At 41.1% G+C, this 21,800-nt stretch overlaps 2 protein-coding genes across 2 annotated transcripts; one reads left to right on the top strand and one right to left on the bottom strand.

Moving 5' to 3' along the window:
- Positions 1 to 186: 186 nt before the first annotated feature.
- LOC130134666 (NADH dehydrogenase [ubiquinone] iron-sulfur protein 8-A, mitochondrial) lies at positions 187 to 4,423 on the bottom strand. Its single transcript, XM_056305106.1, has 8 exons — positions 4,278 to 4,423; positions 2,161 to 2,239; positions 1,814 to 1,867; positions 1,643 to 1,734; positions 1,452 to 1,565; positions 828 to 895; positions 631 to 742; positions 187 to 541 (listed from the first exon to the last, which is right to left on the bottom strand). The coding sequence occupies exons 1-8, from the start codon at positions 4,332 to 4,334 to the stop codon at positions 446 to 448; spliced, it is 672 nt and encodes a 223-aa protein (XP_056161081.1). The 5' UTR covers positions 4,335 to 4,423; the 3' UTR covers positions 187 to 445.
- An 8,749-nt stretch (positions 4,424 to 13,172) lies between these two features.
- Positions 13,173 to 14,754, top strand: LOC115666194 (uncharacterized). Its single transcript, XM_030587970.2, has one exon. It carries the CDS (start codon positions 13,362 to 13,364, stop codon positions 14,628 to 14,630), a length of 1,269 nt encoding a protein of 422 aa, XP_030443830.1. The 5' UTR covers positions 13,173 to 13,361; the 3' UTR covers positions 14,631 to 14,754.
- Positions 14,755 to 21,800: the final 7,046 nt, after the last annotated feature.

Genomic DNA, 21,800 nt, shown 5'->3' with positions numbered 1-21,800 from the left:
AATATATTTGGTTGTCTGTGAACTTGTTAATGCAAACAGCGCACGCGCATGCGCTCACACGCGCACATATTCTAAAACCAAATGCCACACCCAAGCTGAAGCATTTTTCACGTCTACCTCTGTTTTCAGTTACCGCAATCAAAGTCAAAACCAACATGTATTAACAAACATCTCAATGCGCCGTTCGATATCAGTTCTAAAACCGACATTTTCTTTTTGCCTTGAGAGCCAATGTACAGAGACCAAATGTTTCCTTACATTAAGGTCAAATTATCAAACATCTCATGATGCAGCAGCCTGCAGGAAGAAGAGTAATACAGGAAAATTCTTGATCGTTCGCAATGTAAAATAGCCCAAAAATAGATTCCCTCAAGACCTATACATAGATCTCCTTATTTTCACATAAAAACACCGGCATAAGTTGAAGCTAAATCAGGAAACGGCATCAACGGTAGAGACTCTCAGATCTCAGATTCTCAGCAATTTCCGTTTCCCAGCGGTCTCCGTTCTCGAGCAACTTCTCCTTATCATACAGAAGCTCCTGCAGAAAGATAGAACACTTAAAGAGTGAGATCATAGAGAAATAGAATACAACTACTAATTCTTATCAGGTAACAGTTGCTCCTATACCTCATGAGTCTCAGTAGCAAACTCAAAGTTAGGTCCCTCGACAATGGCGTCAACAGGGCATGCCTCTTGACAGAATCCACAGTAGATGCACTTTGTCATGTCAATGTCATACCTGCAGTGTTAAAAGATATGAGAAAGAGAGAGAGAGAGAAAGAGAGAGAGAGAGAGAGAAGGCATAAGGGAGAACAATCCATCACCTGGTTGTTCTGCGGCTTCCATCTTCTCGTTCCTCAGCCTCTATGGTAATTGCTTGAGCTGGACATATCTGGAAGCAAAACACACAATTGCATCAGACAACCACCAAAACCACGGGCGGTAAATGTTAGCCGACAGTGATAATTCGTTACATTTTCCCATACAGGAAGTAAAAGAAACAAATTTCTTTTTTCTGGCAGCCGAGATTATTAATGCAATGATTATGTACTAGATTATAGCTTTCAATTAGTGTGGCACAATCAATCATCAACAGACATCATTATCGATGGCCAAAGGGCCACACCAGTCAGCAAAATTCCACTTAACATAAGAAACAAAACCAACTGGCTACCAACAATTAGCTGCATTACAGCATTAACATAATAGTATAAGACAATGCATATGTAAATAAACACATTAAATGCGGGTATTTTTAGCTAAGACAAACAACACTAAAAAGCAGCATCGACAGCAAAGGGCTAGAGGTCCATTTGTTAATTCCTTTTGCCACAGAGAGGCAATAAAGTATAGCCCCATTCTTCCAAGCAGGAAGAACCAATAACTCTTACAGCCAACTTTGCAAATGTTCCAGACTCTCTTAATCAATAGAGATACTTCAAACTTACAGCTTCACAAAGTTTACAGGCAATGCAACGTTCTTCTCCGGTTGGATATCTTCGAAGTGCATGTTCACCTCGAAATCGGGGGCTCAAAGGTCCCTTCTCAAATGGATAGTTGATCTGAAAATACAAAACGTATCAATATAGAGTCCAATATGATCTCATCCTTAAAAATTGGGTCCACACAGGGTGCTTACTGTCACTTTCGGTTCAAAGAAGTATTTGAGTGTCAGCATCAGGCCTCGAACCATTTCCGTGAGAAATAATGTATTGATGCTTCGCTCAAAAACTACAGTTAATAATGGGATTAGTCTTAACCCTGTGGAAAGAGTGACCTAGAACCAAACAGCAACCAAAAGAAAAGTTACCAGAGCTCCAGTCCTTGGAGATTTCCTTAGCAAGTTGCTCTCTTTCTTCATCATCTGCAACACACAACCAAACGATTATGCCCGAACATAAGAACTCCTCAACAACATAAGCAAGGAATTACATGTTCTTAAAACAAAATAGTTTGGGCAAGAGGATCAGACAAAATTATATATGCACATTTCTAGAGCACATTCCACATATGTATACTATTTCACTAAGCTCCCCTAGATCTATTTTCAATATTTTTTTGCAGCTACATGCAAGAGATAACAAATCAATTAGCAAGTAATTAAATTTGGGAAATCACAATTTGAATTTGTCCTGTTAGGAAATGGAGGAGGCAAACCTTTCTTAGATGAATACGAGCATGGTTGGGCACGAAGCCCATAGGGCTGAAAGTTTTGCAATGCTTGCCCTGATACAACCTAGAATAGTGAAGGCAAGAGAAGAAACATCAAGCCATTAGATGTCAAAAGACAAAGTAGAGGATAATGGCAAGAAAATAAAGAAACAGGAAACTTGCTTACAAGGGAGAAGATAGCTGAAAGAATGCAGGCCATAGGATACTTAAGAAATGCGAAAGAGCTACCACTGATATCTTTACATGTAATCGCAGAAAACTAGAAGATATATATAGTTATGACACTTTGGGTCATGAAGAGGAACTTTTTTTCTTTTTCCTGTTGACATAAAAGTAAATATATCAAGATTAAACTGACCAAAACAACTAACTCGACTTAAATAAACTAACCCTTAACAGAGGGAGGAACCTCATGCAGCCAGATCACATCTTAATCAGGTAACTGTTGCACTACCTAATTCTGTATCCCTAGCTCTAGCGTCAATTGCTTTTTCACAAACATGCTGTACAGCCTCCACATCATTTCTTCCAAAAAAATGAAAAGATGCTTTTTATGAACTTCTAAAGCGGACAGAGCAGTTGCAATAAAGATTCGACAACAAAGTAAAGGCCATGGAAATCCCAATTAACTTTTCTTAAATATATGAGAGAAAGTAATGTTCCAACCAATAGTTGCAGGTACCTCCACTTACACAGCCACACTAAACTGCATAAAATTTGGACAGTGCCACCAGGCCAATATTTTTCACTACCTTTTTGAACTCTAACTAATTGTAGATTTGGCAGCTGCACAAAAAGGGTTTTCTTACCATACATTCAGGTTAGGCCCTTAGGTGTAAAGAAGACACCACTAAATTATCCCTAAACTTTTGCTTGTTATTCACTGTCATACCTGAACTATTTTTTGGTTCAATGTCGTCACTAAACTAATCTTTTTTTATTCAATTCAGTCCTTCTATCTAGATAATTAATGGAAATTGTTGACGTGGACACTAGTTGTCATCAAATGTTGCACTGGCATCCTACATGTCGTCCAATGGTTTGTTAGCTGGCTTTTAAAAAATTTATGAAGATCAATTTGAGGTTTTTTTTATTCTATAACAAAGGACTCCTGCCAAATTCACTAATTTGATATGGTGCCTAATTCTTCTAGTTGGCAGCAGCAATCTCAAATCCATTGTAAAAGCTAAATCAGAATGCCACCGGGTATCTATCGACGCACTCTCTTCTTCCTAATTCCTTAGCGGCATATATGTGCACTTAGCTTCCAACATCCTCATTTCAAAGCATAATAGATCCGATCTAAGCACAGTGAAGATGCAACCTTTTCTCTCCAATAACTTTGCTAGATGACATGTACCTTAAATTCTTCGAACAGAATTGAGCAAATGTTTGCCCAAATAAAGGACACTTTTCATCATAACGTTGTTATTTCGAACGTAAAAGCTTTGAACATTTTCCAATGCAACATTCGGTTAGTTCAAACAAGATATCTGTCCGCTTCAGGGTTTTCCTCCAAGTGCTATAATACTCATTGTTGAGGCCATCATTAGACAAGCTTTGCCATTTCTTCTTGGTAATCAGCTGAACGCGAGAAATGGCGAGAAAGAAAGAAAGAAGCAACTAGGCATCTTCTTTGGAAATCGTCTTTTCGGACAAAAACCCAGTTCATTAACACCCTCTATCTTCAGTCCAATAAACATGTTATTTCGATTACACTACAAAAAAAAAAAACCAACCGCGCGTTTGTAGAACACAGCAATTAAGTCAAATGGAGGGACAGAAAGATTCATCCGGCCTCGCAGAATTTCAAATTGATGCCCGTTTCGGTCGGAATCAAAAGCTAAAGGAGAGGGGGAAGCAACAGGGCATCACGCAATGAACACAACCAGCAAACAAGATCGATTCTAACTCCAAACCCCTCACAAATCCTCTCGGGTAACCCAAACCAGGCGGATGAACACGAAGCAACCCATCTTTAGATCCGCCGAAAACAGCGTAAATGTCAAGTCCGAAGCATCGAACGACCCACTCGACCAAACTTATGGGAAACGAGACAACTAGGGAGTAAGAGAAAAAGCTAGGGTTCCGTGAGAGCTTACGAGCTGACGGGCCCGAAGAGCCTGGAGAGACTTGCGAGCCAAGATGGAAGCTGCCATCTTTGCCGGAGCGAGGGGCGCGTGGTGGGAGCGAGGAGGAGGAGGAGAGAGATTTGGGTGAAGACGACGAGCTTCTTTGCTCTTGCTCTTGCTCTTGCTCTCTCGCAGGCAGCTACAGGAAACGGGAACGCAACACCACGCGACTTCGTTGTGGCCGATGGGCGCGAAGCCGGTTCGTTCCTCCGCTGGCCCGGACCGAATCAGATCCTTCCGGTCCGGCCCGGATCGTTTCGGCCCGTATGGAATGGGCTTTTCTTCACGTACAGAGCTTGAAAAGCAAAACTCGCAAGGCGAGTATTGCAACTCTACCATCATTTTTTTTTTTGTTGCTTTGCTAGGCTTACAATCAGAGAAAATGACACAAATAGTCCATGAACTTTGACTCACTATACAATATGATCCATGAACTTTTAATTTGTTCAATGTGATCCTTGAACTGCAGCAAAATGTGCAATGTGGTCCATGAACTTTCGATTTGTTCGATATAATCCATGGAGTTTTGGCTCATGTTTAATTTAGTCCCTAAACTATATGAAGGACAATAATGAATATTTTCATATAGTTCAAGAATTACGTTGAACATGCATCAAAAGTCTAGGAATCACATTGAACAAATTAAAAGTTCAGGGACCACATTACACATTATGCTAAAGTTAATGACCACATTGAATAAATTAAAAGTTCAGGGACCATACATTCGGCCAAAATTCGGGAACCATTTGTGTCATTATCGCTTTATTAATTAAAATCACAAAGTAAACATCCTCTCTCTCCCTCCGCTCCAAATAATTTTATTTAGAATCACAAAAATATACTTGTTTCATCCAAAATCAAAGAAAAAGGAAAGTGAGAAAAACTCAAGCTGGCCAAGCATATTATAGAAAAAGCCTCGACTTCTACTATTATTTTTTTCTTTTTTTTTTCATGAATTTATGAAGTTTCTACTTATAAATTTTACTTTCTCTAAGTCTTTGTTTAGTATTTTGAAAATTCCATCAAACGGCTTATAACATTTTAATTTTAATAGGTTAAGAATGTGAAACAAATCTTTCTTATACCTGGATTTAAGAATTTTTATGAAGATCCTCCTTATCTTCACTTTTTAGATATTTAATCAACCTGATTAAAACACCAGATTAATACAAGTTCAATTATTCTTGTTGATGTTCTCTCTCTCTTTTTCTTTCTAATGAAAGAAATGTAATTATTGTAACATCATATGGACTCAACTTTAGCCGCTTATTTTACTTTTATATATCTTATAACGCATACTACATGTCAACACCCATAAATATATCATACTCATGAATCATTTTCATTTTCAACATAATGAATGATACATATGATAAGTGATCACATTATATCTGTGAGTTTGTGCATACAAAGTGCTTTAAAATTTGATAATTTTCTTTTCTAAGTCGTTCTTTTGCTTAAATGTTTTGCCATATGGGCCTTATGCTGGAGGTCCTATAGAAAACCTTAAATTCTATTAATGAGTCGTGTGAGATTTTATATTTAAGAAATACATCTAAATTAGCATCTAATTTTATTACTTGACCTTTTTACACAATATGAAATATAGTCTCTTCATAAACCAAATTTGAATATATCTCTTTAGAATTTATTTTGAAAAAAAAAATTAAATGAAAAAATAAACCCCAAAAGAAGCAATGCATTTCTGAATTTATTTTAATGAATATTTTCCAATTTCCATTCCAATTTGCATTAGGGGTAATCGGTTCCAAGGTAGGCAATTCCCATCTCGGAACTGTCCGCTAAGGACTGGCTCCGAAAAATGAGAACCGGCAACCGCCTATTGGTTCCATTGATTCATCCGAGAATCGGACCACCGGTCGAAATGTCCCCAACGAATTCATTCAATGGTTTCCATGATCCCTGCACCGCCGTGCCCACTTGCCCTCAACGAGCTCCAGCTTTGTCGAGACCTCACGTGGCCGAGCACCACCCCGCCGTCGCCTCATTGACGACGCCATCCTTTTGCCGTGACGACTTCAAGCCAGCCGTGTGCTTTGCTGAGCCACAAAGCAGCGGCCCCATCCCAAACTTTGCCGAGATCTCCATCATCGACGAAGCTGCTAATTCTTCAACGCACTTTGCTGTCTCTTGTCGCCCACACCACCGCCTCCATACAACGCTGATTCAGCGGCGAATCTATAGCCTGCTGCTAGACGCTCCTGTTGGTCATTTTTCGCTGCTGGTTTTTCCTTCACAGTTCCTAAAGTTTATTTACCGCTACTCACTGCCCGTGATCTTTGCTATCTATTTCTTGGTCAAAGTCGGTGGTCTTCACTATCCGGGTGTCATCGTTCTTGCTGCCAAAACTAACCAATGTGGTTGTCGGTTCAGAGCTGCTGCCCTGTTTTCTCTAGCGATCAAGAGGGAGAGTGATAGAGGGAGCGACGAGGCCAAAGGCAATCAAGAGCGAGAGTAAAAGATGGATCGACTAGGCCGAAGGCCATCAAGAGTGAGAGAGGGAGGCGAGGCCGCGAGATGAGCGAGCCAAGAGACGGAGAGAGACATAGAGGAAACTAAGGTTTTGATCTAAAAACCTAAAAATTTAAAAAAAATTATATATATATGTACCGATCCTGTCCGGATGAGCGGTTCCATACCTAGAACTGGACGGATGCTCACCAATTCTGGCTACTAGAGCCGGAAATTGAACCGGTCTCTATGGGAACCGCCGGTTCTGGACTGGTTTGGTCTGATTCAATTCTGGGCGGCCGAGGCGGTTCCGGCTTTTTTGCACACCCCTTCGCCGCTGCAACAATTTGCGTTTATGTGGGGGTTTCCATCATAGCTACTACTGGAACTTGTGTATACTTGGTGGTGATTTTTGGGAAAAGATTAGGAGCTTCAATGGCGGCATGAAGTAGATCTCGTAGCCCTTCTCACTGATACAAACTTCAGTACTCATTTGCAAATTTGTACAATTCTTTTGGCTTTGAGCCATTCCTCGTAGTAAATTTAATCGGTAATTTATTAAAAGACTTCTCCTTGCAACGATGAGTTGGACGAGTTAACTTGTTCGTCGGTTCGAACAGTAAGAGAACAAGTGAGACCATTTTCCAGCAAGACTACACGTCTAAACTTCTTTGTTCTATTATAGGGATGGTCCCCTCCATATAAAGAAATTTTACTTGCGGTTTTAAGAAATTTGAGTTTGTTCAATCCGAGTCATCGTACTTATAAGATTTGTGTGATGGAGTCCTTCGATCATAAGCATATTTAATTATGTCGATGTGGTTGATGACATGGCAACTTCAATTAACGAAAACCAAACTCACTCTTGCAAAAAGAGAAGAGAAAAAATGCAGGCAACGGAGGCGAGATAAAAGACCCTCCATCACACCACCACACTACCGTCGTCGGCCATTCGCCATCACCACAGCCGGCCTCTCTTCGAAAAACCCTAACCTCTCTCTTAAAGCTTAATGCCGTTTCTGTACAAGACTCCTCTGCATTGGGGTTCTCTGGTCAAGTCTTAGCAATGGCCGGACCGGCCGTCTGTCGTGGCGAGCCTCATCTCAGCCTTACCTATACCGCCTGTCGTTAAAATGACGATCAAGGCAAATGTACCTTCTAGGAACCCAAGATATTTGAGGTGGGGATATAGATGTTGACATTACAAGAAAAATCTTCTCGGCATTTTATGCCAGGGGAAATTTCTTTCCTCGCCTTATGAAAATACAGGTATATCCGTTCGTCACATGGCACTTGGGTAAATTTCTTTTCTCGCCGTTCAAAAATATCGGTATATTCTTTTCTCTACCCTCGCGAGGTACCTACCCAACAAAAATTTAAAGTGACATGGAAAGATCTATGCAACCTACATGAAGCAAGCATGGACTGGCCACTACGGACCACTAATTCCTTCCCCGCCGGACGGGTAAAGGATAGAACCCACCCCACCTTTTTATGCCCCTCTTCCGGAAGAAAGTAATAAGTTCAAAACCTTTTTAGCCACTCAAAATCACATTCCAATCACTCGTGAGCCGCCCAAAGACCCTAAAAAAAAATCTTCCATTTCACACCACAAAATCTATAATTTTCCAGTTGTAGATTCGACCCCCCCCCCCCCCCCCCACCAACCCAAAAGAAGCACAGACGAGCACCACCACTACCTCTTCATTTAAAAATATAAATTAGCAAATATGCACAAAAAAAAACAATATTTGAAAGATTAAGTAAAGATATTTTATTAATAAACATTTGGGATGAAGGAAATATATGATAATATGTGTGGAAAGGTATAAGATATTTCAAGATTGGAAGTCTTTTCAGGAAGATTATCGTCGGATAGAAAAAGAAATTAAATTTCGATATTAAAATGCGTGAGAGATTACGTAGAATTATTAACTTGAACTTTTATCCATGGGTTCGATATTTGTAAGATAAGTAATTACGGACATTTTGGAAGAAAAGAATAGATTGAAATCCCCTAAAATTAGAAGGTCCTCTTTATATTACATAATAGCATGAATTAGCCATTTGTCTTTAAAATATTGCAATTGGGAATATACCCACTATTTTTTATTTTATTCACGAAAATCGACCACTTTCAATTATAGTGCACGCCGAACTGAGCTGTATTCGATTATGTGAAAGTGAAACCTTCTAAATTTGAATTCCTCCACTTTTTAGGAATCAAGCATGCGTGGACGCCTTCTCATTTATTCGTGGAATTGTTCGACTTTTCAAACCTAGGAAAATAAAGACATTGCGTGTTACTATGTTTGCCACTTTATTTGCTCAATTCGATACCAAAAACGAGGGCATATCTACTAATTGATGATTCCATACCAATAGATTTATTTTGGAAATAAACTTTTCGCAAAACTAAAGAGTTCTTCTTCCCACTTATATGAGAAAAGGAAGGACGTATATTAAAAAAAATGGATTTGTTTACCGAAAGTCCTAAAATTTATCACGAAAGTGCAATTAAGTCATAAAACTTGCAAAAAGTGTAATAAAATCCTAAAATTTGTCAAATTGGCCCCTCCCAGCGATGGTATGGCGACGGCAGCAAGGGCTTGCAGCCCTCCCTACTTGACTTCTCCTCCTCCTCCTCCTCCTTTTAAAAATATATATATAGCTTATTTTTAAAATTTGTATTGAAATAATAATAATAATAATAATAATAATCCATGTCATCACCATGTAGGATAGAAAAAATAAATAAATAAAAAAGTCATGTTAGCATTTTTCGTTAGCCAAATTGAACGGAGTTAACTTTATGATTCGATTGAACAAACTTGACAAGTTTTAGGACTTTATTGCACTTTTTGCAAATTTTAGGACCCAAATGTACTTTCATGAAAATTTTTAGGACTTCCAGTGAACATATCCCTAAAAAAAAACAGAGATACCAAATGGATTAATGGAGGAATACAGCAGTAAGATTAGTTTATGCTTGATTTCATTTAAAAGATCTAATCACATTTCTAAACCTATTTGTCTAATTTAAGAAATTTTCAAGATGTTATTTATAGCAAGGTTTGTATTTTTTTTTCTCCCATTAAGTTGGGGGTATCTTGCTTATACCTCCTACTCAAGGATTTTCTATGGGTCTATTCACTCACTTGCATGTACTTATAACTTTATTTTCTTTTTCCTTATGATAATCTAAGGGCACAAATGCAAATACTTGGTTACCTAAAGGTCGGGAAAATTACCAAAAAAGTCCTAAACCTTTTGCAGTTGTGCCAATTCAGTCATAAACCTTTTTTTTTTTGCCAATTCAGTCCTAAACCTTTTGCAAATCAGCCAATTCAATCCTTTTGGCCGGCCGGCGCTGACGTGGCCGCCGGCCGGCATCGACGTGGCAATATTTTATTATTTTCAAATTTTTTTCCTTTTTTCTTTTTTTTCTTTTCCTTCTCCCCCCTGGCCTGTCTAGCCAGGGGAGAGGCTCGCCGGCGAGGGCCTAGCTCCGACGAGGCGAGTTGGGCCCTCGCCGCCGCTAGGCGAGGCGGAGCTCGCCTTGGCTGGGCGAGCTCCGCCCTCGCCCAGATCTGGCGAGGTGGAGCTCGCCCTGCCATGGCGAGCTCCGCCTCGCCGAAGCTGGGCGAGCTTGCCCAGTGGCGGCGAGGGCCCAGCTCGCCTCACTGGAACTGGGCCCTCGCCGGCGAGCCTCCCCCCTGGCCAGGGGGGAGAAGGAAAAGAAAAAAAAAAGAAAAAGAAAAAAAATTCGAAAATAATAAAAAAAAATATTAAAATATTGCCACGTCGATGCCGGCCGGTGGCCCGTCAGCCGGCCGGCGGCCACGTCAGCGCCAGCCGGCCAAAAGAACTGAATTGGCTGATTTGCAAAAGGTTTAAGACTGAATTGGCAAAAAAAAAAGGTTTAGGACTGAATTTGCACAACTGCAAAAGTTTTAGGACTTTTTTGGTAATTTTCCCCCTAAAGGTCCGTTCAACATAGTATCCTGCAAGCCCCATAATCGGTTCAGTTCAAACCTTTGGTTTGTGTGGGTATCTTGCCTATAGCAGATTATACAGAGTTGGTAAGATTTGAATGGGCAACTTTCAGTTTTTGAACTAAAAATTTCTCGACATCCCAACTAACGATGCCAAGTGCCAACCTTGGAGGTTAGTACTTGTGACTTTCACATTTGCATTTTGTACATAATAACATAGCTCTTGCCCAATTTGGAGCCAGACATTTTTTTTTCTTTGTGGAAAAAGGACATTGAAAACTTTCGTGCAACAGATTATCGAACTTATCCTCATCACATGCTTCATTCAATGTAGCTTTGTTTTCCTCGAAAAGGATAGGGAAAAGCCTTTTCAAAAAGGATTATATTAAATGGTTTCATGAGAGTTCCTCAAACTATATAGGATGAAGATAAATAAAAGGTCATGACAAAAGTTCAAGTATTTTTAACAAATTCTGTAAGTTCACGTGAAGATAAATTTATTTAGTAAATAAAGATATATTCACATGCTATTATGCGAGTACAATACTTCTAGTAATTCATAGTAAAAAGCAAAAATCAAATTTTGACAAGGCGAGAAATTCATATGATGTGATAATTCATAGGGAAAAAATAAGGAAAGGAAGTTCAGGGAGCAAAAACGGTGGAAATAAGATGAAGGTGACTTGAGGAGGAAAGAAAGAAGATGGAGGAAAAAAAAATGATTTTCCTTGGTTGTTGTGCTGAAGGAAGAATTTCTAATCTAAAACAAAAAATTATCCTCCTGTTTTTTCTTTTTGAAAATTCAACTTTTCGTTTATGTATTTTCATTATTTTTCTAATCAAATTCGTGTACTTTCAATTTTTTATTATTATAAAGTTCTTCTACTTGTAAACAAATGTGTAATCACCGTCAAAGGGGTTGGTGGAGTGGTAAGGATTTTGGTCTTGAGGGTGACTGATATCAAGTTCAAGTCTCTCTGCCCTTCACCTTATTACACTCTTGATTGACATAAAGACTAGTATGTGGATTTGGCTAGTTCTTCCCCGGTTAGTGCCTAGCTGGTCGGACTCTTATAGTGCAGTCGGTGTGGGAGTCCGGGTCATAAAAAAAAAGTCTAATCAAGTCCCTCCCGTATAAAATTCGGCCAAATTTAGTTGACGTAGTCGTCGGAGATTGACGGAGTATGACATGGACTTCATATTGCATATGTGGACACCCTTCCCGGGAGGTCGACGACGAACTAATAAATTAGTTTTAGATTTTTTTATCTCCTACCAAATCTCTATCCAAGTTCACATCGGTAATGTTTATCCTATGTTATCTGCGAAATTGAATTTGGCCGAATTTTGAAACAAAATGATTTGATTAGACATTTCTTGTCAAATAAAAGAACTTGATTAGGAAAATTAAAAACACAGAAACTTGATTAGAAAAGTAGCGAAAATATAGGAAGGAAAGTAAAAAATTTCCCATCGTTTCGCTTCGATTTGATTGAAAAAATTATAGATTCAATGTCGAGCACGGCTGAATACAAGGAAAGTGGCACCCTATGGGATAATTCAAGACATTAAGCTAAAATTATCAATATAACATATTTCTTTTTTACCTATGGCATTTCAGGGTTCTCTCTTATTGTTTTCAATCATTAAAAATAAGATAAAATTATCAAAATTGCCCATGCTGTAATTCGTCAGGTTAGAGTTTTATGAACACCGACATCACTCGCTTCAAATCTCGTCGGATCATGAGTCTTTAGATATCGCAATTTACTTTATCATATCATTTGTAGAATGAGTCTATTTTTTTCTTTTGAAATACGTGCATTAGAACTGCTAAAATTTATTACGAAAGTGCAATGAAGTACTAAAACTTTCAAAAAATGCAATTAAGACCGGAAACTTGTTGCGAAAGTGCAATCAACTCCTGAAACTTGTCAAATTGGTTCAATCAAGTCCTTCTGTTGGTTAAACTTTTGCGAAAATTTTAGGACTCGGCCGCACTTTTGTGACAAGTTTAAGGATTTGATTGCACTATTTTAATCCGTAGCAAATTTTAAGACTTCCGGTGTACTTATCCATCTTTCTTTTAACGGGAGAAACGTACTTTAGCGGCCTATGGAATCCAATAAACACACAAGATAGGCATAATCTTTGCCCCCACCCAAAAAAATAAAATAAAGAAACCCCGTGCATATAAAAAAGGCACATTCTTTTTTATGCATTCAAAAAGTTAAATATATATATAAAAAAAAAATCGGCTCTCCATGTTCTTCTCCTTCTTGACCCCACCTGTGTGCATGCCAGAATCCCACTCCCCTTGGTAGCGAAAGCGAGACTTCCTTCCCCCTTCTCTTTTCACCTGTTTTATTCTCTCGTTTCTTCCTTCACAGATATGGCCGGCTCTTCCGCTAACACCAACAGCACTCATCTTTGGACCGCCTGCAAAAAAGTTTAGAAAAAGAAAACTCTCTCTCTTCCCCATCTCTCTCTCTCTCTGCTCTGCCCTCCCCTGTTGCAGTTCACTTTAATACTTCTCTTACATCTTCCACATGTCTCTCTCTCTCTAAGCCTCGGCCCCATTCAAAAAATGCTTCTTCCTCTCTCTCTCTCTCTCTCTCTCACCTATAAATCTGTCCCTCGCTCCATTCATTCTTTTCCCCTCCCAACAGACATTCTCTCTCGGTATCTCAACACCCCTTTAGCACCCCCCACACACAGCACAAACTCTGTCTCTCTCTCTCTCTCTCTCTGTCTTGGGACTCTGGAGATGGAGGAAAGGCTCCGTTACGGCAACAATGCGGATGAGGACGAGGACGAAGCGCTGTCGCTCTCCGACCTCCCGCTCCATCTGGCCGGCGGAGACTCCCGGGCCGCCGACGGCGAAGAATCGAGGACGGAGGAGGGTCGCCGGGAGGATCAGGACCGAGCCGGGTCGTGCGGGACGGAGGACCAGGAGTTCGATTTCGGGTCGCGGGTCGGCGGGCCTTGCTCCTCCGGGTGGCGGATGTGCGCGGCCGACGAGCTGTTCTTCCAAGGCCAGATCCTCCCTCTCCGCCTCTCCGTGAGCTCCGACTCCTTGCGGGACGAGGGGAGGAGGTCCGTGTCGAGGTCGGATTTCGTGGAGATCGGGTCGATCAGCACCCGGGCCTCGAGCATGGGCAGCAGCAGGAGCAACAGCCACGGGAGCAGTCGCTACTCGTCCTCCTCGACGTCGCGGTCGTCGTCTATGACCAACTCCTCCTCGTCGAGAGCCAGCTTCCACCGGGTCAACCCGTTTCACGCCCACCCGAGCCCGAAGCCCCAAATCGGGCCTTCCCCCGGGAAATTCAGGACCCGCAGCCTAAAGTCGCCGCCGTCGTCGATGTGGGAGTTCTTTCGGCTGGGCTTGATCCGCACGCCCGACATTGGACTCGCCGAGCTGAAGCCCCGCAAGAGCACGGTCAACGGCCCTGCCGACAACCAATGCTTGATAAGCCGCAACAGCAGCAGCAGCAGCAGCAACGGCAGCGTCAACAGCGGAGGTCTCGCAAGCGGCAACAACAAGAACGTCGAGCAGAAGACGAACGACAACAAGAGCAAGAGCAAGAACAGGGAGAGGTTCTTGTTGAACGGGTCGTTTCTCGGCGGGTGCAGGTGCTCGGGGGACGCGGTCTCGTCCAGCGTCTTCGCCGTGATGGGCGGCGGCGGTCAGGCGAGGAGGGCGAGCAATGCGGGGGACGACGACGAGGTGGTCGGGAAGATCAGGCTGATGACGACGGCGGCGGCGGCGGCGGAGGCGAAGAGGAAGGCGTCGCGTCATCGAACGTTCGAGTGGATAAAGGAGCTTTCGCATGCTACCTATCCTGTCGACTCGTGATCGGGACGAAAGCGGTCGCTCCCGCATGCATCTCCTTCTTGCTTTAATCGATTTCACTACTTTTCCTTTCCCCTTTTTTTTTGTCGTTATGTATCTTTTAGTCTAATTCCAATAACAATTTTAAGATGCTTAAACCCCCCTATACTTCTCTCTCTCTCTCTCTCTCTCTCTCTCTCTCTCTCTCTCTCTCTCTCTCTCTCTCTCTCTAAATTGCAAATGAATGATTGATTTATTTATTGCAACACCAATTACAATGAGGCCTAATTCCAAAAAAAAAATATTCGACTTTACCTTGAGTGACAATTTTTGCCCAAACTTTTTTTTTTGTTTCATAAAAAATCACCAACTTTTACTCGAGTCCCAAATCTAGCCCGAACAATTAAAAATTTCACATCACGGGAGGCCAGATTTGTGATTCGAGTAAAAGTTGGCAATTTTTATTGAGACAAAAAAAAGTTCGGCCCAAATTTTCACTCAAGATAAAGTTAGTGCTTTTTGGGGGAATTAGTCCTATTGTTATATTACTTGAGAAATTGCTTTTAGTATTTGTAGCATTACTTCTTCTAATGTAATGCTTGTCAAAGGGTGGGATTTATATTACAAGACATATATGCAATTAAATGGAGATATCACACGCAGCGAAGAGGCAAAGTCAGATATCCTTAGACATGTTTATGCTCGAGATAACCATTATGAGATCCTCACCCATCGAGCTTTTTGTTGTAAGAAACGCTACCTTTATTTAAGCTTGGTTTACAAAATTGATATATTAAGTGATGCGCTAAATTGCTGCTGGGTAAGATGACCGACTTACTCATATGCCTACTTACAGTCTGTTACATATTATAGCGTGTCAATTTTGCCGACCAACTTTAGTATACCTAGCTAGCATTACACTTTTATTGCATATCGTGTAGAAGAAGCATCTTCGAAATGATATTAAACCAAGCTAATCAAAATCTTAAGGAGCATTATTTGTATGATGAATTTGTCCTTTCAAATTTATTCACATGATTAACAGGCACTAATGATTATCAGGAGAGCCTCCAGCAGTGATTTCCTCTCTTTTTTTTTCTCTTTTTCTTTTTTTGGGTTCTTTTGGAATAGAGTTAATATCACGAAAAACCCAAAATTGGTACACCTGTGACAATTTTATCCTAAACTAATTTTTTGACCACCAAAAATTTCAAACTGGTACACTTGTGACAAATTTACCCTTAGTTTGTTTTATTTAAATTTTACTGTCAAATTGCTTTGTTAAATGACACTCGACAGTTAACTGATGTATCCATTTTTTATTTTACCCTCCATTTATCACAGATATACCGGTTTGTGATTTTTTGTGATATTAATTCAATTTAACGAAAAATAACGGAGGGTAAATTTATCACAAATATACTAGTTTGAGATTTTTAGTGATCAAAATATTAATTTGGAGTAAATTTGTTATATGTGTACCAGTTTGGAGTTTTTTATGAAAAAAAAATAATTTAAGATAAAATTATCACAAATATATCAAATTGAAGTTTTTCGTGATATTAATCTTTTGGAATAAGAAGCAGTGGTAGAGAAGATTAGATTTTTCCCTTCTTTTTTTTTTCTTATATGTATATTTTTTTGTGGGGGTTGGGAGGATAACTAATGATTGAGAATGTAAGAGCGTGATGGGAGGAAATGATACAACGTCAGAGTTTGCGGTGTTAGTGGCGGTGCATGTCATGATTAAAGCGTGAATATTCGCATTTTCTATGTTTTCCCCTTTTTCCACGCGATCGTGGGAAAAGGGTCCCTATCTTTGTACCCGTGAGCTCGCCAGATCTCAACCGTCTAAACCCGCGGAGCCCACGTGAGCTCCCCACACGATCAAGCGGCTGGGATTGGATGGGCTCACGAGTATCCGGCGCAGAGTGTGATGTCTCTGCGGTGGTGGGGGGGGCGCGGTGGTGGATCGTGTTTTGAAAATGACTAGCACTACATGAATATGTCTCGACTTTTTTCCTATTCTTGACTGTGTCAAAGCAAAAGGCTCACGCCTCGCACGGCAAACACAGAGAGAAAGATGATGAGAACTCGGGAAGCATGGGACGAGAAGTTGGGGGAACACGAATCCCTTGCGGCCGTCAAAGGTTAAAAAAAGGAGGAGCAAAATCATTGAAAGGTTTTCCAAGCCAATAGAAAAAGCATATTTACTCGGGGAAAAGAAAGAAAGAAAACGAAACGTGAGAAAGGTTACCGACGTAAATGTTAGTCTCTCTGAAAACCCGACCGATCTTGATATAGTTATTCAGGGACACGCATTAATACTCGAGAGATGGTCTCGAACAACTTCGGAATCCTTTGAATTTAGCAAGATGAATGCACAGTGTTATATGTGCTTCGATTAAGTAGTTTACATATCATCAACCGCTACACATTGAGTCGTGATGTCTTTAGGCTAGCAGTATCCATCTGCTGATAAACGAGATGATGGCATCTAGATATTTTATTATGCGCTCAGATGTGCCTCTGTCTCGTTGAAAAAAAACAAAAAAAAAGATCTTTTAAATATAATGGATCAAATTGAATAGATAAAAGTTGTGAAATAAACTTTTACTGATTTTGGATGGGACACTAAAGGAATTTAATTGCCAGTACTTGAAATTCAACATGTTGAAAGATAGATTTATAAAAAAAGTAAAGATAAACATACATCTGCAAGAACTAGTATATTGTGATAGACTGGACAAACCTTTACAAAGAGTACAACTTAGGTATATATAAACCACCATTCAAGGTGTTTGAATTTACAAATTACTTCGTAACCTATGTGAGGTTACTGATAAGGAGTTACAACCTCTATACACGATATCCTACTATCTAGTAATGATCAGTAATGTGCTATGGTCTATCCATCATCATTGTCTTCGATCGACGTATAGGTAGACCTTTGCTCTATTCATTAATAACATTGTTTTAATACTTAACCAAACTCTGGGATTGCTTACTGTTGATGACTTCGTCGTTCAACGTCTCTCAAGTCCTTGTGAAGGCTCTTGTCAACAATTTTCACACCGTGTTGTCCATTTTCTTTCATTATTGACAAGATTGTGGTTTGTCTATTATTTTGTTAACTAATTAGTTCTGTTTCGACCAAACTTTATTCTTGTCGACCGAGTCTACCACTTGTCCATAATAAAAAAATTGATCATTTTTTGGTGTCAACAACCTCATAAAAATTTATAATTACCGAACACTCACCTTCTTTCTTCTTGCTCTCATCCCCTCCTCTGGTCCTCGCCACACCCCAGTACTTGGATGCTTTCTCAGTTTCTCTAGTGCCAACTCTGAAATTAGAGGGACTCACCCTTAACTTGACAATGCAGAGGGGAAAGATAAAATGTCACAAGCGAGGCAGGTTTGAACTCGGGAAAATTACCAAAAAAGCCCTAAATCTATTACAATTGTGCCAATTCAGTCCTAAACTATTTTTTTTTGGGCCAATTCAATCCTAAACCTATTGCAATTGTGCCAATTCAGTCCATCTGGCCACTTTTGGCAGGCCGGTGCTGACGTGGATGCTGGCCGGCGCCCGGGCGGCTGACGTGGCATTATTTTAATAAAAAAATTTTGATGTTTTTTTCCTTTCTCTTTTTTTTTTCTTTCCTTCTTCCCCCTGGCCGGACCGGCCAGGGGGAGGATCGCCGGCCACTGGGGAGGCTCGCCCTCGTCGGCACTGGCGAGGGTGAGCCTCGCCCAGCTCCAGCGAGGGCGGAACTCGCCATGGCTGGGCGAGCTCTGCCCTCGCCGCCGCTGGGCGAGCTCGACCTCGCCCAAATTTGGCGAGGTCGAGCTTCGCCATGGCTGCGGGCGAGGTCGAGCTCACCCAACCATGGCGAGCTCCGCCTTCGCCTCGCCCAGTGCTGGCGAGGGCGAGCCTCCCCAGTTGCCAGCCCTAGCCCCTGGCCGGTTCGGCCACCGGAAAAGAAGGAAAGGCAAAAAAAAAATACAGAGAAAGGAAAAGAATAAAAAAAATTTCGAGCTCCTCCATCGCCGGCCCTCACCGTCACACAGCCATGACGAGACTCGACCTCGCTAGATCTGGGCGAGGTCAAGCTCGCCCAGTCATGGCGAGCTCCGTCCTCGCCGTCGCACAACCATGGCGAGGCTCGACTTTGCCCAGTGGCGGCGAGGGCGGCTCGCCATGGCTGGGCGAGCTTGACCTCGCCCAGATCTGGCGAGGTCGAGCTCGCCTAGCCATGGCGAACTCCGCCCTCGCCGGAGCTAGGCGAGGCTCGCCCTCGCCAGTGCCGGCGAGGGCGAGCCTCCCCAGTGGCCGGCGAGAGCAAGCCTCCCCCTAGCCGGAAAGAAAAAAAAAAGAGAAAGGAAAAAAAATTCGAAAATAAAATATATTAAAATAATGCCACGTCAGCCAGCCTGCGTCCACGTCAGCGCCAGCCGGTCAAAAGTGGCAGGATGAATTAAATTGGCACAATTGCAAAAGGTTTAGGACTGAATTGGTCAAAAAAAAGTTTAAAACTGAATTGATATAATTATAATAGGTTTATGACTTTTTTGGTAATTTTCAGTTTGAACTCCAATGCGAGAGGGATGCCTCGCGAGCCGGACTTCTAGAGATGAGGCCTTTTTTGCGAAGTCAAGTCAATTTGTCAACAACGAAAAGAAAGACCTTGCTCCACCACACCACTTCCAACACTCGAGATAGATAAGAAATGAAAAATGAACACAACTTCAGGATGGGTTTAAACTGAGTCTTGAAAGAAGGAATTTTGCCCTAAGCTAGGTTATTTACACATCAAAGTAAAGACTACTACAAGACTGAATGGTAGAAAAACCGCGAAGGGGAGAACTCATGAAAGAAGAAGATAGACTGTCGAAGTTCACAAGCAAAGGCCACGAACGGTTATCGCTCATAAAGAGAAAGAAATTGAAAATCTGTGCTTCAATTGAAGAGTTTTTCCAAAGGGACTGGACCTGACATTACATAAAAGGGGGCACTAGGGGAATGAGTCACACCATACCAGGGCAAGGGGCCTAACTGACTTTCATCTCAGGCTAGTTGATAGAAATTCACGTCTTAGATCACCACCTAGCGTGCTCTTACATGAAAGCACCTTTTGGCCATGCTTTCTCAGTCCATTGAGGTAGAGAACGCATTATAGTCGGAAGGGAGCTGCCCCGGTAGCGTCGCGTTTTCAGCTGCCACCACCACCAATGGAGACTTTAGCGAGCCATCTTTGTCGCCTTCTTGACGTTGAGGCGACACTGTTGGGAGTTCCGTTGCACCTTTTGGCCATGCTTTCTCTCTTTGTGTACTGTGTAGTGTGTGGTGGAGTTCCGTTCTCAAAGCAGAGAGAGAAATGTGGAGGCGACACTATTGGGAGGCCGTTGCGCGGTATAGAGACAGAGGATGATACTTTCACCTGTGGCAACAACGTAAAGAGTACAGTAGTTGTCGAAGGCACGATAGTGAGGATGGAGACGTAGAGAGAAATCAAAGGTATCCTCACGTCTTATGAGAAATCATCACAGCACCTAACAAAACCCTAACCCATTCATTCATTCATTCATTCATTCTCTCTCTCTCTCTCTCTCTCTCTCTCTCCATACACATCCGTCGTAAGCGGCTTGTCTCCATCCATCGAAGACACCACCCGCTGCCCAAACCACCATCACATCAGTCTTTTGTGTCACACAACCACCATCAAATCGGAGGCCTTTGACCCTTGTGGGGTTCGATTGAGCCGCCAACTAGCGCGTTGAGAGAGAGAGAGAGAGAGAGATTGGGGAGGCGGCAATACTGGCGCAATGGGTGATGGGAGGAGACGGTGCCGGTGGTGGTTGAAAAAGAGGTGCGGCGGGGCGCTTGCAATGGACAAGATTGCAATAACCATTGTTCTTCCATGGTGTTCCTCTCTTTCTTTTTTCTCTCTAATATGGATTATAGACGAAGGCTACTTACATGAGTGATCTAGAATATGTTATTATTACTAATGATAACTATTAGTAAAATAATCTAAGAAGCATAGTAAAAAACTTACAGACGATATAGTTATCATTAGAAAATTAAAATACAACATGTGGTGGCAGATTAGTGGTGCGAGACTAATCAGTTAATATCTAGAAGATCACATGTTTACACCTGCTAACTGCAATAGTCCATGATTTTTGTGCCGATGATAGATTTCTAGACCTTTAGCACTTCGTTGGTACTGTAATGACAGATTCTTATACTTACGGGTGGATTGAATAATTATGACTCAATTAACGTTTTATAATGAATGTCGACCCTTACTGTGTTGCCCAAAGGGGTTGCTACATTGGTCGTTCCTTTTAACCCTTGTTTCTCATTCAATAACGAAGATTGATAAATTAAAATTGCGGTACTTTTCTCATATATGTATATGTATACGACATAGCTTGAGGAATGGTAAAGTTTCATTGTGTCTTTTTATTGAGGTACAAGTTGTCCGCTTCTTAAATTAATGGTAATTATACAATAGGTACGATCCCCACTTATGTAGTTGAATCTTATGTATTACTGTAGAAAATTTCATAATTTATAACATTAGGCTTAACACAATAATCAAATATCATCTATGCTATGTATATAATTGTAGATTATTCATAATCTGGTGAGTGACATAATTATGAAATAATTAATATTGGAGAAAAAAGGAATTTGCTTGTCTATATTCTTTTGCTATTATGATGTCAAACCAAGAAAGCAATAGCTATTACAAAACCTAAAGCAACCAATGTAATAGCTAAATCACATGCAATATGATACGACATGGCAACAATCACATACAATATGATACGACCAATCATATTCAAAACACGATGGCGAAATGACATGTCAATAGTCATACATAACAAGAGGTAGCAAACCCAATGACGAAATGACATGACAGTACAATAATTACATGCAACCTTGGCATACGACTATGCCTATACCAGTCTTTGCGTACTCTAATACAATAATCAGCACAAAGCACAAAGTTATAGATGCTAACAAAGGGTTTACCCTCAAGGGGCGTTGAGACAATCTAAGTACACAATCCACATTAAAGGTTACTTTCGAAACTGTTAAATGCAAAGTATGGTTAACCCTGAAACAAACACGATCTTCTATTAATCTGATTGATGGGGAGTGCTCCGGCGAAGATCAAG

This window comes from Syzygium oleosum, unplaced genomic scaffold, assembly GCF_021117445.2.
Source record: "Syzygium oleosum isolate NSW1041296 unplaced genomic scaffold, Sole_v2.1 Sole_v2.35, whole genome shotgun sequence".
Taxonomy (NCBI): Eukaryota; Viridiplantae; Streptophyta; class Magnoliopsida; order Myrtales; family Myrtaceae; genus Syzygium; species Syzygium oleosum.
This window is presented reverse-complemented; position numbering and strand designations above follow the sequence as displayed.